The sequence below is a fragment of the Rhodnius prolixus genome, unplaced genomic scaffold (assembly GCF_049639745.1).
Source record: "Rhodnius prolixus isolate KJV_2025 unplaced genomic scaffold, Rpr scaffold_3, whole genome shotgun sequence".
Classification (NCBI taxonomy): domain Eukaryota; kingdom Metazoa; phylum Arthropoda; class Insecta; order Hemiptera; family Reduviidae; genus Rhodnius; species Rhodnius prolixus.
Window position 1 is genome coordinate 17,797,540 of NW_027411603.1, and position 17,239 is coordinate 17,814,778.

Here is a 17,239-nt window from a genome sequence, read left to right on the forward strand (position 1 = left end):
CATGTATTGTAAAAGTGTTATAAAGTTAAGCTTTCCATTTAAGTATAGATTATTGCGATTTATGTGTAATGTTAATAACTGTGAGGTCCTCTTTGCTAGCATCTGGGCAACTACGATTAACCTACGTGAAACTTTTTCTTTGGGTTTGTTGTGGTTAATTAGCTTCTTCTTTTCTTTTTTTTTGCGAGTATTACAAAAATTTGAAGATTGCACTTCCATTCTAACTCTGTAAGAAAAACATTAGAGGTACCGAAGTGGAAAAACAAATTTAATCTTGTAAATTTTAAATTTTAATTTATACTTTTTCTGTCTCTCTCATTCAGTTGCTTTAAAAAGTTTAGTGCATACATGGAAGTTTGTGACTACTGTCTGGAGCCGAAAAAGCATATTAAGTTTCACCTACAGCAGTTATTAAAATGAAGTAAAATAGAGGACTCTTCACAATCAGAACACATAAAATATGAATTTGGTAAAATCATTGATGGAAAGATAAAATTAGCATCTCTAATGGATCATTAGGGTATCTATTGACTATTTCAAAAAACATGGCTGCTAATAAGTATTATTGTTTTTGGTGACTGGTTCATAATTCCAGTAGGCAGAAAAGAAAATGCCTATTTGTTGTGATTTTTGTATTTTGCTGGCTCTCGACCTGGGGACTAGGTCATCTTCAGAACTGTGAAACATATTTTACATAACGCATAATACAATTATATTGTATAACTTTTTCAACTGAAGATGACCTAGTCCCTCTTGTCAAAAACTTCGCCAAATAAAAAAAAATCATGACTGAAATTGGCATTATTCTTTACTTCCTATTGGCAGCTAATACTAATGAGAAAACTATCTCCTCACTAAGGTTTGTTTATTGAAATAAATTCATTACTTTAAATATTTATATATTTTTTTTACATATTATTTACAATGTGAATATATAAAATATATAAAAATCATATATTTTTAAATATACAGATATTATAAATATATATTTTTGTACATACACATACTATTTGTACAAACGTAATCCAGGGTACTTATTTTTTATTTACAAGTCCTACAAATTATATTTACATGCAATGATAATTTTATTTATAAAATTTATATTTATTTTTAAAAAAAGTTATTTACGTTGATTCTTCATAAGGCACTGTTATTTTTTAATTTATAGGGAAACTTCTAAAAAAAGCACCCTGAACAAAAATTATAAATAAATATCAAAATTGAAAAAAAATAATAATGAATTAACAGATTGAGATTACAAATTCGTAACAGTCTTGAAGTATTATAATTTAGCATTACTTATGCACAATAATAATAAATCATTTGGCTCTAAGGCAGGACAAGGCTTTGTTTAGGGCACAGAAAACGTTAATATCACTCGTTTTTATTAAATCATCAGTTTAATATTAATCATTAAACGTTAAATTGATATTAATACTAATAATATCACTCATTAATTATATAATATAAATACATATAAACATATTTCTGACTGAGCATGGAAATTTATTAAAGCTAATAATGAATTAACATCCGCTTCAAATGATACCTTAAAAGTGTAGATGGAGAATTTGAAGTGCACCCATATTTTTCGGGAGAGGTCTATCGTTTTGAGAAATAAGGGCATTAATTTGTAAAAATATTCTTACATTTTATGGTACAACTTAATCTATTTTTTTAATGACATTTACACGAGAATATTTTATAAAACAGCTTAGGCAACATGAATTCTCTAAGCTATAAAAAACAATAATTGACCGCATTACTTTTTGCTAATATAAAAAAATTATTCATTTTGTGTTTGCAGGTTTTTTCGTTCGATTTTGTTGTTGTGGATGCTGATTATGAATAAAGATGGAAGCACAATAGTCGTAGCAATAGATTATGACTGAAGCCTCAGGCCTGAGGAAGGCGAAATAATAGTTCATTTTACCCACTCTAATGGATCTGATGGTACTGCTCTAATAAAGCAGGAAGCCATACGGATCTGAGGACTTTTCAGATTGAAACACATATTTACGGGCCTTAGAGAAATGGGTTTAGAATTCAGATAACAGATGGATAAATATTTCCATTTGGATATAAAAATGTCTTATGGATGGAAAACTTCATAATTAATTTATGTAGTATACTTTTTGTTGCCTTAATTGGATTTTTTAAATTTTTCCTTATACTTTGCGGAGACAGTATTGGTTCAACCTCTCCTCTATGGATAAAGGTGCACAAATAAATAGAAAAATCAATCATTGCAACATTAAAGATTCAAGATTTCTATGTAGGATTGTATCTTTGACTGCGTTAAAAACTACTTTGATATTTTCTGTGTCAACTGCAGTTGTGAAATGATAAAATAATGGTTTTCTTGGGTCCCTTTTTGCAGATCTGAAATACTCTAACAGAAATGTTTGAACGTCATTTAATTTCTTTTCATCTCCTGAAAATTCAGGAAAAAACCATCTGATGCTTGTTTCTCCAGATTTCAATTTTTCAGCCAGTAAATCTGTTTTGTTGAGGAATAATATAATTGATACACCCCTAAATACCAAATTATTTACAATTGTATCAAAAATGTTTTTTGATTCTTCTAATCTGTTTGTTTTCCTGAAAAAAAAAGAAAAAGGAAATTGGGTGAACAAAATATTAAATAACGGAGATCATTTTCAATACACCTATTTTGAACTAAAGAAGTTCAAGATACAATTTCATAATTTCTCTTAATTTTTAAAAAGACCATTTGAAGTTTATTAAGAAGTAATAAATAACTGAAACTCATTACTTTGTCTTGAGCATTCACTTAATTCTCCTTTAATACTCTTAAAAAAATTAGATTAATAACACGCAAGAATTTCTTTTATCCTCTTCTATAATAGGCTACCAAACCATTCTGCCCTTGTGTAAGTATACTGAGAGAGATTACTTCTTAAAACTTCGGAATTATAAGTTGTCAATGACTTTTGTAGCAGACTTGTTAAAAAAAGATCAACTACCAGCAAACAAGAATTTTTATTCTTCAGTGCACTAAGACTTTTCCTAGCAGAAGGACCATCAAAGATTGCCGAAACAATCAAGTAAAGCAAAAAATTGATTCATTTAAGATCCTAGATTCAATTCTGATTTATTCTATTAATATTACTTAGTGCGAAAATCATATCGAAAATTGAGTTTGTAACCAAATAGAATTTTGCGGGTCCATAATAATTAAAAAATGTTTAAGTGAAAACTTATTACTAACTTATGATTAGATTTCAAACGTTCAAATCTCATGAAGATATTCCTTTTAGGACAATTAGGAAACCGGAAACTGAGAAATAGCTAAAATACACAAGAAATGTAAATAAAACTTTACATTAAGTAAGGTTATATTTGGTCAAAATTTTTAAAAACTACTACTTCTAAGAAAAATTCATAACTAGAACTTCCATTAGACGTTTCTAGGGAAACATTTTGGCAACAATTCAACTTTTTAGCTCTACAAAGTTTGCGGTGTTTTTTGGTGGACTAAAAGAATTTTAACTTCAAATTTATCTAAAATAAAGAACTTTGTGGGGTTAAGGTTCATTAAATTTTTTTCGTTTTTCCGCGTAAAAAAGGGAGTTTTTATTACACTTGAAATTTACGCATTAACAAAGTACTAAAACAAAGAACAAACTTCAAAAGGACACATGGAGGAGAGTAGCAATGGACTGCCACACGACAGAGGACCACCGATACCCAACATTAAACCGGATAAGTATTCTACTAATAATAGTAATACTTTATATTATTATTATTATTTTTTTTTTTTTTTTTTTTGGCGCATCAACAGCTGAGGTCATTAGCGCCCGGAGCTTTTTCCAGTGCACTGCCGGCCTCCGGACAGTGTTCTCTCGTTACAGACAACACTGTCCATCACCGGACAGTGAGCTGTAAGAAGCTCCTAGGAAGAGAAAATCTAAGGGTCAGCTGCTGGATTCGAACCCGGGACCTCCGCGTGGGAGTCCAGTATGCTAACCTCATAGCTAATCCCTTCCCTTATTATTGTTATTATTATCATTATTATTTTAAATAGTAATACTAATAACATCAATTGTTCGCCTACAGTCAACATTAGCGTGAATCCTAATGCAGGCAAAACAAATAAAAGATCGCTGGTTCGGGAAGGAACTCCCTTGGACCTAATCCGGGCTCCCAAATTGGGTAAAAATGACAAGACAAAAAATAGTGGTAATGTTGCCATAGATACATTACAATTACCGGCTGAAAATAAATTCAAGTCTAATGATAAAGGTCCCCTACTCCATCTTTGTGGAGGTAATGAGAAATATTCATCGGGTTACTTTTGGCAAATGGATATTTACCGAAGATAATAAACATTCCCATGATATTCTGGACATAAGGTCGTCAGTTGGGGAAAATAGAATGAAAATTGAAACATTAAAAAAAACGTCTTAAAATAACTTATCGATGGTGCAAATGTCACCCTAAATATTTTAGTAAATCACAGTTACTTCACTAACAGAAACTGTGATACAATTATCTAATTACACAAAATTTTCAATTTAAAAATTTCACAAACTTAACTATCCTACTGAGCACATTACAGACAGCGATTATTCTCTGATAGATACATCCAGCTGACATGCAATGGTAAAAGAAATGGCGAATTAAAATCAACTATTAAAAATCTATTCAATCAAAATTCACTTTACGCAAACTTACATCCCCGAAATGACAAACCTTACCTTATTAAATTAATTTACAAGATCATAAATATAGGACCTACAGGTTGGGAAGTTTGGATGTACCAACCCTTTCTCCAACCAAACAAAGACTGTCAGTTTTAAACTGTAACAAAGTGCTAATGCACTTCACTACGTTTAAACAAAACGACCTTAATAGCTTTTTTTTTACACATTAATTCTCTCATAGCAAATCTATATATCTGAGAATTATAATTATTATATATACTATTATAATTGTGGAATACCAAAAAATTCATTTTTGATTCTAAATCATAATTGGAAAAAAGATGTTCAGCAGCAAAAACAACCGGAAAAATTTATAATGCTGAAATAATAGGTAATCTACAGGTTATAAAAAATTTTAAGAAGGGGCCATTAGTTGGCATCACCTTCAGTGATATAAATTATATAAATTCTGACCGAAGCATGTGGAGACGGATCCAGAAATGAAAAATAGACGGTATATCTGATCTACTATAAACCAGCACAAGCTTAACATGTTTAGGAACGTGCTAGAAAATCCAATGGATATATTTCATCAGAATTTTGACGTATAATCTGCTGTTAATTTTATTCTAGGTCAGGCGTTAAGTCGTGACCAATTTCCTCAGCCCTTTAGAGAACGAAATCAACATGAAAAATAAGCGGAATTTATCGCACGTGGAAAAACATTTATTTCCAATCCTAAGCTATATCAATTTACAATCTCCGAGTTTAGAAAACTAACGAGACTTTTTAAAAGGATGTAAGGACAAGATACATCGAAATTGCTCCGCACATATGAATAAACTTGTGAACCCTATGAGGATATCTCTGATTTGGCACCATTAGATGTTTTTATTTGTTACAGAAAAAAGGCTGCTTTATTTAGGTCTGACGTTTCACCAATTTAGTTCACGGAATCCGCTTGCTCAAAGTTAGGTTGATTGTAAGGAGGGCCCAAATTTATACCTAGTGAGTAGTAGCAAATTCACTAATACTGAAGATCAATTGCGGCTCCTAGTGAGTAGCAAAGCGTTAAGTGCACATTTAACCATTTTTAACGGATTATGCGTCAGTGAATTGGTCGATGATGAGGTGGAGTTAGCCCGTGCGTTTGATAAACCCCAACAGTAAAATACCAACTATTCCTCAGGACCTATTTGTGAAGAATCAATGTAAGGAATATGTTGCTAAGAAAAGTTGGTAAGAAAGTTGGTAAAATTCACAGTAGTGAAATATTTTCAAATGTATCTATGCATATTAACGAAAGTAATGAGAATTAATATTTCATAATTTGCCACATTTTAAATACTTCAAACAGAGAAGTCACAAAAGTAAAAAGTAAATATCTCATTAATTTAAATTTAAATTAATATATATTAATATAGTTTAATGATGTACTGAAAATATTATTATTAGCTTCATCTTTTCTTTTTATGTGCAAAACAAATTATTTCGACAGAACCAAAATATTCTTGATTTATTTATCATTAACAGGAAAAGTATTGTTTTCACTAAGAATAGATAAGTTTAGATCTATCATCATGACTTACGAGGTTACTAAAGATGAATCATTTCTAAACTTGTCATAGGCAAAAGCTATCTTATCAAGGCGTTCAAATATACATATCTCAACAATTATACATGTTAACAATTTTATCAATACTAACTGGATGTAAGCAATAAAGTTATAGTTATCTCTAATTGGCATACCTGTCTTCAACGAGAACTTGATCAAATTCGGAAGATGAAACTAAGAAAAGTATTGATGTTACGGAATCAAAACACTGAAACCACTTTTGCCTCTGAGATCGCTGACCTCCCACATCCACAAATCGAAAGGGAATGTTATTAATTGGAATGGTGAATTCAGAAATCCCTTTGGTGGCTTTCCTGGCATGTAGAATGTCTTTATTAGTAGGTATATAGTCCTAGAGACAAAACAAATTCAATTAGTTATATCTTTCACAACAACACGAGGTCATTACCATTTATCACTTTTTGTAAAAAAAAAAAAAAAAAAAATCAATAATAATTGTCATATTTCTCTATGATTCAATAAATGCTAGCATATGCAAGTATACAGTATACTCACCACCCTTGATATCCTTTCCAAATTGTCTAAGAAATACTGAACAGAATCACTCAACTGAAATTCTCTTCTCCTTTCGAAAGCTCTTCTGATCCCTGAATCCTTCCACAAATTGTACAACGTGGGTGCATAATGCGTAAATAATCTAGTATCTAACGTCATACTATTGTCATATTTGAGAATGTAACTGCCATTTTCACTGTTAGCGGAATGTTCCCAAGGAATATTCAATTTATTTCTGGCATCCACTAAAACTTTCATCCCCTTAACTACATTCTGATATATTACCTGCTGATATTCTTTCACAAGTTCGGGTTCAAATTTGATACCATGGATAATCCTCATTTGTTTAAGAAATGTCGACTTTCCACTTTCACCAGCACCAAGTAATAAAAGTTTAACTTGCCTACGAAAACTATGTTTTTCTTTCTCTATCATTTTATCTATTTCTTGACTACGATAACGTTGTTCTATTTCTTCTGGACTAAATTGAAAGCGTAAACAGCAGGGACATGAAAACACAACATTCGCCATCTTTGTGGCCTCACCCCACAAGGCAACCTGTTTCACTCCTCTGTAGGTAGGTCCTTCCCCGCTTGCACATAAATGTGCCCGCTAATTTTAAATATTACATACTATCTTTGACTCACATTAGAAACTTAATTACATTAAATTAATTTTAATAATGAAAAAACATGGTAAACTTAAATTTTGTGGCTAGAAACCAATCCTTAAAATAATTGTTAAATATTTAAATAATTTTTAAAATGAATTCTATTAAGTAGAAGCCGCACCCCATGAACTATCCCATCTAAATTTTTCCCTAATAATGCCAGCTTTGAAAACTAACGCATATTATTTGTTATTGACTTTTTATACTTCATAATTTGCAATAAGTTATTTACAACTAATCTAAATCAACTATTTTTGAAGAGACAATGCTATTTTTTTCTGGTGAACATATAATTCAAAATTATGCGGTCCTTACGGTCATGTTATTTACAAGACTCAATTGATTGAATCAAACTTTGCAGTTACAGTATGTGGCAGAAGCTTTGCAACTTCAAGGAAAATACTTATACAATTTGGAGAACTAAACTCTAAAGATTAATAGAATTAAAGAAAACGTTTATTTTAATCGTACTTTTTACAATATTTGTGTACATTAGATTACTAAAAGGTAAATGTTACTTTAAAAAAGTCAACGCAAGTAGGAATATCACATATTTGATTCTCAGGGAGATCAATTTGCAAGATTGACGGTAAATGGTGTATAGTAAGATAGGCAAGATCTTCTTTCTTCACTCACAAGAGGATGGGATTATACACAACGTTTGCTGCAGTGATGTAGGGAAGTGGGCGCGCCGCATGAACCAACAGTAAAAATGATTGCCCCCCGGGGTAGCCCTGAGAAAATCCGTCGTCTAGAACTTGACGTTAAGTCTTACCTAGAATGTTCTGTTTTGAATAAAAGATCTATGATTATAAATTCTGGTGTTTTTAAGTTGTAAAGTAGTCCAGAATGCTAAACAATATCAAGAGCGTATGTGGAAGGGTCGACGAATCTACTGGCGAAAAGATGAGAGAACACCTTACGAAGAGCGATAGGGCATTGAGGAAGCTCTGGCTACCAATGACTTCAAAACCTGGAAGCCTTAATTTTTTTATGCAAAGCTGTGAGTACAATCGTTTGACTATTTTCTAAATTCCGTTAATTATTTGAAAGTTGGTCTTAGAAACTAATACTTAGTTCAACTGATGGCACTTTTCTCTTAAACGTCTATTAATTTTTTTCTTTTTTTTTTTTTTTGTAAGAGACACCTTAAAGAGGAATTTTGGCTGTACTCGAACTCGGGAGTCTAGAATTGCTCATAAATATTTTGGAGTATTATTTAGACTTACATTTTGGATTTTTTAAAAAAACGTATAAGTGAAGTTACTTTTACAAACAAAAAATAAATAAAAAAAAATTATGATGTTTAGTAATTTATTATTTTGTATATTTTTTTAACACTTTTATATTTAAATTATGAGTCGAGTAAAAAAAAACCTGATGCGTATTTTTCCTAGGGCCTCCTAGCCATTTGGTCAGAAGAAACTTTAACAATAACATTAAAATTGTATAAGCTGATTTAAGAGAAAGTCATAGTTTTCTTAACAAATTTAGTAACTTTTTTTTTTTAGTTAAGGATTTTAGCTCCCGAAACATAAATTTGATCAAGATTTAATGAGAAAAGGAAATTATTTTCATACTCAATAAAGGGTAATACTTAATGATCTACTATTATGACTTTGTGGAGTTTGCATATCACTTACTATTTGAGCAATTATTCATCTAATTTTATATTCATAGATATTTTTAAAAAATCCACAAATTTTTTTTATCAATTCCATAAAATTTGCGCTCTCCAGAGAATTAATTATTGTTCATTACATGTAATTTATAAATAATATTATACATATTATAAATGTGTACTGTAATATATATTTAAAATTGTAAGCAAAATTTTTCTTCTACCTGCTCTGTAAACAACTGATAGCTGTATGTTTAGAATTAAATGAAATAAGGAAAATTGAAGGTACTATTAAGGGGCAAGAGATATCACTTTTTGTTGAATCTGCGCAATGTCGCTTTAACTATTATCGACCTGGTAGTAACTCAATCTGTTTGCAAGTGTCGTATAGCAACTTTCTTTGACCTGTACATACTCTGTTTTGTGTTGGATTCAGTCTGTATCTCTTGTGCCCCTGTTCTGATAACACCGTCACCATTTATTGCTGGCTTAGCTCGTCCGCCAACACGGCAAGACCATCGTACGTCATGCCAGGCGGCGCCAAGAAAGGTATCATCCACTATATTAGGCAATCATACTAGGCATCACAAATTCATTATCTCTTTGATTTGAATAGAATTTAATATTTAATAGAGCGTAAATATTTTTTAGAACCCTTGTTTTGCAGAAATTTGGTAGCATAGTTTCTTTTTAATGCTGTTCTGAACAGATGTTATTCTCGATACAAGAATGAGGTCATTAAAACAAAATTTACGAATGTATATTTTTCATTAATTAACATTATTTCTTTAAATATACTTTGTAAGATTTCATAAAACTAAGTTATCATACCTTACCATATTCTCATAAGTTACCATATTATCTAAATATGATAGTTATCATGGATAGTTTCTCTTCTCCTGCTACTCACACACCATTCTCTCTTCATCAAATATTTACTTTTATACATTTATGAGCAGATATACATTTTGAAAACAGTTAATTACGAATCATAAAACCAGAATTTAAGGTAAATTGTTATATTATTTTCATTCTTATTACTACAATTAACTAGAAGAAAACAATAACTTTTATATTTGCGAGTTGTTGGCGGTTTGGACAAAAAAATAATATGAATGAAAAGTAATATCGTTTGCATAAAAAAAAAAATTGTAAAAACCACATCTCTCTTTTGCCATACCTCACAACTGAGATAGAATCTACTCGAGTGGCTGATATGCAAGAAGAGTTAAGTTATTACACTTAGAGGGGCACACCAGATATCAGAGTTTCATTTGGAATAATTATTTCTTCAAAACTCAATTTTATCTAATTTATTAGTTTCTTAAAGAATATTTTTTAGTTAGAATTTATAATCAATTTAGTGCAGACGGCTGCATGTAGCCATGCCTATTATACTTTTGTACTAAAAATTTAATGTACTTATATACTTTTTAAAAATAAAGTATTATTATTATTATTATTATAATCAATTTAGTAACATGAACAGTTTAGGAGGAAAGTATTACAACAAAACATCGACTTTCATTTAATTTTTTGTCAAACGGTCTACTAATCCATTTTAGCAGTATTTTTAGGTATATAATAGCTCTAATTAATGGAATTATCTATTCATATTGTATTTTATCGTTTAGAATATCACATGAGTATTGATCGATTAAAAAGATGAATATATGGGTTTCATATAGATTTCCATGAACTTTTCTTACATTAGCTCTCTTAAAACTATAATTTCAGCTCAATATTGTTTAACGAATATCAACTCACTTATTGCTTAACAGAAATAAAATTCCTTACTCCCCGTTTATGTACATATACTTACGTCCATTAATAATAATAAAAATCTAATACATCCATCCCAACTTTCGCAGGCGGGATTGTGATAAGAAATTCTAAGTAGTCATGAATGAAGGCGGAAGCCCATACTTTATTAACGCCATTATTTCCACAAATATAAATTATGGAAGAAAATTTTTGGTTGCTGGATAATGTAGGTGCTATGATTGATAAATTAAATGGTTAAATGAATAATTATTTATTGGTTTTGTTTGGCGGCTACTGGAACCCTCTCTTAATAATGCGCGCCCGCTTAGTATATTCAATTAGCACTAAGTAAAAGTATTCGTAAAATAATAGCAAGAAAAAAATCTGGTGTCTGACCATCACTCTTAGTTCTGCTAATAGAGAGCCATTCTCTCAAAATGCTAACTATTATTAATGGAGATTAAAGTTGAGGTGAATATAATATCAGAGGGATGGCGCTATTACCTAGACACAAACACCCACACACTCACAACACACATCCTTACATACACACGTAGTGATTGAAGCATAAACCCTCACAAACATGTATAAAACACAAATGAAAAATAATAAATAATCTGAAATAATAAATGAATTTTACATTTTCGCAGCGGTGTTCCCGCCCTTGGCTTTACATGATCACCATCCTCACATTCATCACCATCACCCACATCACCACGATAGAGAGAAACCGAAGAAACTCTGTCATCAACAGCGAAGTAAGTATTTTTCTTTTTAAAGCAATCTTTACAGCGTTCTAACAGAGACTTACATTGACATGAAACAGTAAATGTTGGACGTACGGGATGGAACAGTGGGAAATATCCCGAACTTTAGGAAAACATTAAAGAAAACTCTGGAGTTAAAATATTCAATAAAATTTGTTTTATCCGTTACTTGATTCCTAATTATTTGTGCTGCTAGTCTGCTTTCACTCAGAATTGTTGCCTCAAAAATAATTCTAATAATAAGTCCACGGAAAAAGAACTGAACAATTTTTAATTTCTGCCAGAAAATGCTTAGAAGTCACCAGTATCTAAATAAATTAATTGTACATTTAAAATGGGAAGTCAAATTCCCTTCAAGAGCTAGTTCTCAAGAAATAAAGGATATTTAAATATGGATAATCTTTTGAATGTTAGGGTCTGAAAAGAAATGTGAAATTAAATGTTACCAAGACGGTTTTATTTATATTTTTTATTGTTACTTAATAGTTACTTAGTTTTATTTACTTAATACGCACATAAAAAATTTTTTTCGGCTCAAGTATTTAATTAAAACTTCCAAATAGAAGCTTATATAGGAATAATAACCAATCGCTGCACCAAAATTATACCTTTATTAAGTGAGTATAGCAGGATAATTAACAATCTTATCGAGATAAAAAAAAAAAATTGTCCTAGAAAAAGAATACAGTATATTCTCCCTTTAAAAAAAGTAGGAGTTGACAAATTGGTGAAATCAAGAGCAAGATTGTGCAGGAAGCATCCCAAATTTGGACGGCTAGGCGCCTTTCCGGGCATCAAAACGAAAGAAAACGACAGAAAGACTCGATACATCGTTGAACAGCATTCCTGAACATGGTAAGGATGTATTGCCAAACTTGCTATCGAGCGTCCCCAATTAATGATGACTTTAGACGCAATAGTTCAGAATTACGATCTTGGCATACAACAGGATCCCATCATAAGAGTCCCAATTATTTCTTTTAGTGAGCAACGTCTGCAAGAACAAAAATATTCCGGACTTCATATTTGGATTGTCACTCATCGTCACTGATCTAATATAGTTCGAATAATTCAATCAGCCACAAAAATACCTTTATGGTTGGTTGGTCAATTGCACTTCTCGATTTTTTCTCGGCCGTTATGTGGCCAATTTAATTTGCCCAGTTTCATATACAAAATATTAAATTCAACTTAGTTTTATTATTTCCTTTGCATATTAATTTTTAAAATCGTTCATAAGACCCTTACAAATATAGGTGATTCCTAAATAGTTACTCAATCGTGTTGGTCAATTAAAACTCCTGTCATAAATTAGTTTCAGACGCTGATTATCAACCGAATGATGATGGTTGAATACCGAATTATGATCTCAAAATGAAGTAGGCGATGAAGAAACCTATATTTCAATCGTTGTGAATAAAAGCACTAATAAAATTAGCTTACCTTTTAAATGAGCAAGCCCCTTTAGTGAATGCACAAATATGATGAGTTTGAATATAGTGAGTGACCAAACATGTTACGCCTTATATTGAGCATATTAACTCTTTTGCCAAAGGCGCTTGCAGATAATATAATCTTTTAAAATTTGTTACTTCGTCTAATACATAATCATTTAATTACGTCCTTTCTGAACCGCAAGCTAGCTCTTAACGTTATCAGTTTTTTCTATGTTTTTTTGTTTTGTTTTTATTAGAAAAGTGTCAGGTAAATGTATGGATAACTGTACCTTTTTTCTAATTTAATGGGATCAAATCTTTTGCTTCTGAAATAAGCAAATTTACAATGAGGTGTTTCCAGACATTGATACATACTAAAACTATATTTAAAAGAAATCTTGATACTTATGCATTTATTTGGAAGATATTTATAGCTTCCAAATTTCATAAACCAATGTTGTTATCAGGCAAATCTGAAAGTAAGGAGAGTCCGAAAGAAGAAAAAACGGACAGTAATGTCACCAAGAATAAGACTAAAAGCAAAACTGGTAAGTTTATTTATTATATTATTTGATTACACAGTTTACTTATATGTGATGACATTTGAAATTGAAATAAATTTGCTTGATTGTTCGCGGCACTATTACTGATTAGTTTTATTTTATTTTTCTTTAAATAAGGCGTTTATACATATATTATTTAATTCGATCTAAGCAAAGAGACCCGAGGCTTTTTTCAGTGCACTGATGGCCTCTGAGCAGTGTTTTCTCGCTACTGATAACATTTCTTTCACCGGAGAGTATTATTATTATTATTTTTATTATTACGTTAGCATTAGTTTCATATATTTTTCCGTTTTAATTTATATAAATAACTTTCTTTCTTTTATTCTTGTTTAATATAGAAATCAACAAGTAAAGATCCCTAGTGATTGGCCTATTTCTTCAATTGGCAGAAAGTCCTACTGCACAATAGTGTGATCTTTATTAGCTTTAATAAAACAAGTTTAAAAGATAAGTATTATTTAAATATTATAGGGAAAGTTTTATGAAAAGAAAAATGTAAATATAAGTTTATGGAAGTATGAATGTGTGTTTTGACCACTAATTAAATACGATTTTTATGTATTTAGATGTATATCTACATAATAATGCTTTAATCTAACAGCTATCAGTAAATTTAGGCTATGGATTTGTTTTTAAATGTCTTATTATTTTTAAATGTTTGCACATTGAATTTTATTACACATAGTGATTTTAAATGAATCCCAAGAACGCATACTATTAATATTTATATGACAGTACTTTACTAAAGTATTTATCATGTAGTAAGAGTAACAAAATTTATTTAATCTAAGTAGTGCTACTTAGCGCTCAAATGTCCTCCAAAAAACTGCGACGTAAAACACTTGGATCAATTATTAAATCTACTAAATAGAACGGGCAGGGAAACATTCATGATATGGAGAAAATTGAACACTATTTTGGAAAATTGGAATTAATTAGATGGAAATTTGGATTTAATTAAAATCGCTTAAAAATTATTTATTACTTTTCAGCGATACAGCATCAGAGTTAAACAATAAATCAGTAGATTATGCAACATTTATAAAGATTCTAATGCAATATTGGACCTTCCAGCTTTTTTAATGGGACCTCTTTCTTTCGATTAACTTAAAATTATTATTATTTTTAATCTTTAACCCGTTGCCGCACACTTTTAATTTGATGATCGTGCTCAGAAACACACTTTTTTTTTCTCAATTGTTTATGACCGCCAGATGGAATCAAGTGTAAGTTGTATGTTTGGAAGTAAAAATTATCACATTTGGCCACGGTTTTTCCAAAAAACCTCTCGACGGCTATAACCGTCATTTGCTCATCATGTCATTTTTTCACTTTCCAGAGCAAATGACGGCTATGACCGTCGTGACGACTATACAGCATTTGCTAATTCAATAATTAACAAGTGTATGCGTTAGTACACTTCGTACTAACGCTGTACTTTTTTTTATTAATTAAAATGTGCACGACGGCTATAGACGTCGTTTGCCTACATATCAACAAAGATCGGACGGCTATAGCCGTCATTTGCGGCAACGGGTTAAGTATCTTGTGAATAAACAGGTAGTAAGATAAACGAATGCTTATCTTTTGAATATAACAGATAGTAAGATAAACGTATGCTTCTATCAATTAATTTATTTAAATCGTATTAAAAAATATTTTTTTACTTTTGACTTGAACATCATCAAGTAAATATCTCTAGAGAATGACATATTTCTACAACTGGCAGAAATATCACTATTATTTCTAAATATAGAGGTTTGGATCTGCTAGTCATATAAAAAAAGTAGGCGTTTAATACTTTACGAAAATTAAACGTTCTGAAGAAAAAATTATTACTTTACAAACATAATGAAGCACAGATTATTATCGAAACTAGTTTCAGCACGGTTAGAACACCTAGAAGTAACAAAAAATAAAAATAAATAAATAAAAAATAAAATAATAATAATAAATAAATAAAATGTAAATCTTTCAATATTATAAATATTTCGTGATATTTAGTAAGGTGTTTAATCTTTTATAAGTTCCATAAAAGATTAAAGGAATTCCTAAAGTCAATAGTACATTTGTATCTGTTAGAAGTTCAGTCTTAGATTACCCCACAACCAGTATGCTTGAAGTATTGTTGATTAAAAAAGTAAGAGAAGTGTTCTATATCAACAAATTTTATAGAATTTTCAAGAAAAGCACACCTTAAATAATTAAGTCACAATACATTTTGAAGCTGCTTGCTAGATTTGCTACATCCTTTGCGCTTAACATGGTTAAAGCTCACGTGATGGAAATTGTCTTACGTTTAGAGGAAAAATTGTGTAAGAAATTCCCATAAGAAGTTAATAGGAATTTAAAAATATAAGATGCTACTGTAGATTTATTTTTGATGTAAGAGGTTTTTAGGCAAAAAGTATTTTGTAAGATTAATTTTATAAAATAGTATTTTATATGCAAAATCAACACTTGTTCTTGTGTTTTAATGAATACAATTAGTTACTTACACAGTTCAGTTACCCCTATATATATTTGTCCAATCTAGCCGAAAATTCTATGATTAACAATTAACGAAAAGAGAAAAATATTTTATTGACATTCTGATGCTTCCATCAGATTGTGTATTCACGCTTGCACTGTCATTTCACTGAAGCACAGATAAAATTGTAACTCAAAGGAGAAGGAAGTGGAGATACGAAAACTTGCAAATCAAATGGGGCCACAATTTACAGATCGAACATTTTTGTAAACGATAATTCATCTTCTAACATTGCCATCTTCTAAGAAATAAAATTGTTTTGTTGCTTCTTTTGTATTATATTTTTGCTCTTGCCAATTCTTAATGCTCAAGCAGCTTTGACAGGAATGGTCCCTCAAGGATTTAACTAAGTGCTCAATTTTCTACATAATTTGTTCATAGTAATTTTTGAAAACACAATAATTACGCCTGCTAAAAATATTGTTTGTAAACATAATTAATTCATCTATAAATTTGTCCTAATAAACAAATTAATTGTTGGAAAATTAAAGAATCAGGCGAATGAAACAGTTACAAGTTCTGTGAGGTGTTGAAAGTTCTTCCATAATTTGAAAATTAACAATTAAGTGATTAAACGTACTGCCAATGAAAAAACATAAATGAGATAAATGCCCTGATTTTCTTAATTGTTTATTTATAAAATAAAAAATATATTTAAAAAGAGGATTTACTGTAAATTAAAAATATTTATTGTGAATTATAAACAGTTAATTCGTAGTATGTATTTACATGATATATTTTCAAGTTCTCAAACATAAATCCTTGGATTTGTATTGTTTTCCAATGTTACCATTTTGCATATCAGATATGAAAGATCTCAAAAATTAACACTTGAACATCTCCAATTTTACATTTGTTATGTAAAAGTACACCTTCTTTAGATATAATTTGTATAAAATAATGTAGTTCAAAATTTATGCTTATTAAGAATTAAATTTGAAGAGTATGTATGTACATAAATAATTTAAGAAAGTCTTAGCATTGAATTTTTGGTTATTGAGCGTCAAAATATTTTTTACCATAATATAAGAAAAGCACGTGTAATGTAAATTATTAGGGCAATGAGAATGAAAACTTTCAATATTAA

At 30.1% G+C, this 17,239-nt stretch overlaps 1 protein-coding gene across 1 annotated transcript; it reads right to left on the bottom strand.

The window, feature by feature from the left end:
• Window positions 1–882: 882 nt before the first annotated feature.
• Window positions 883–7,368, bottom strand: cta (Guanine nucleotide-binding protein subunit alpha cta). The gene is made up of 3 exons (XM_074124044.1): window positions 6,799–7,368; window positions 6,417–6,634; window positions 883–2,601 (listed from the first exon to the last, which is right to left on the bottom strand). Exons 1-3 carry the CDS (start codon window positions 7,327–7,329, stop codon window positions 2,244–2,246), a joined length of 1,107 nt encoding a protein of 368 aa, XP_073980145.1. The 5' UTR covers window positions 7,330–7,368; the 3' UTR covers window positions 883–2,243.
• Window positions 7,369–17,239: the final 9,871 nt, after the last annotated feature.

Bases quoted from the DNA above. Each gene is read 5' to 3' on its own strand.
- cta (XM_074124044.1), bottom strand. From the start codon at position 7,329: ATGGCGAATGTTGTGTTTTCATGTCCCTGCTGTTTACGCTTTCAATTT. The intron at 6,635-6,798 runs GTGAGTATACTG...TTTTGTCTCTAG, and splicing joins TGGAAAGGATATCAAGGGTG to GACTATATACCTACTAATAA. The intron at 2,602-6,416 runs GTATGCCAATTA...TTTTTTTTTCAG, and splicing joins CAAGTTCTCGTTGAAGACAG to GAAAACAAACAGATTAGAAG.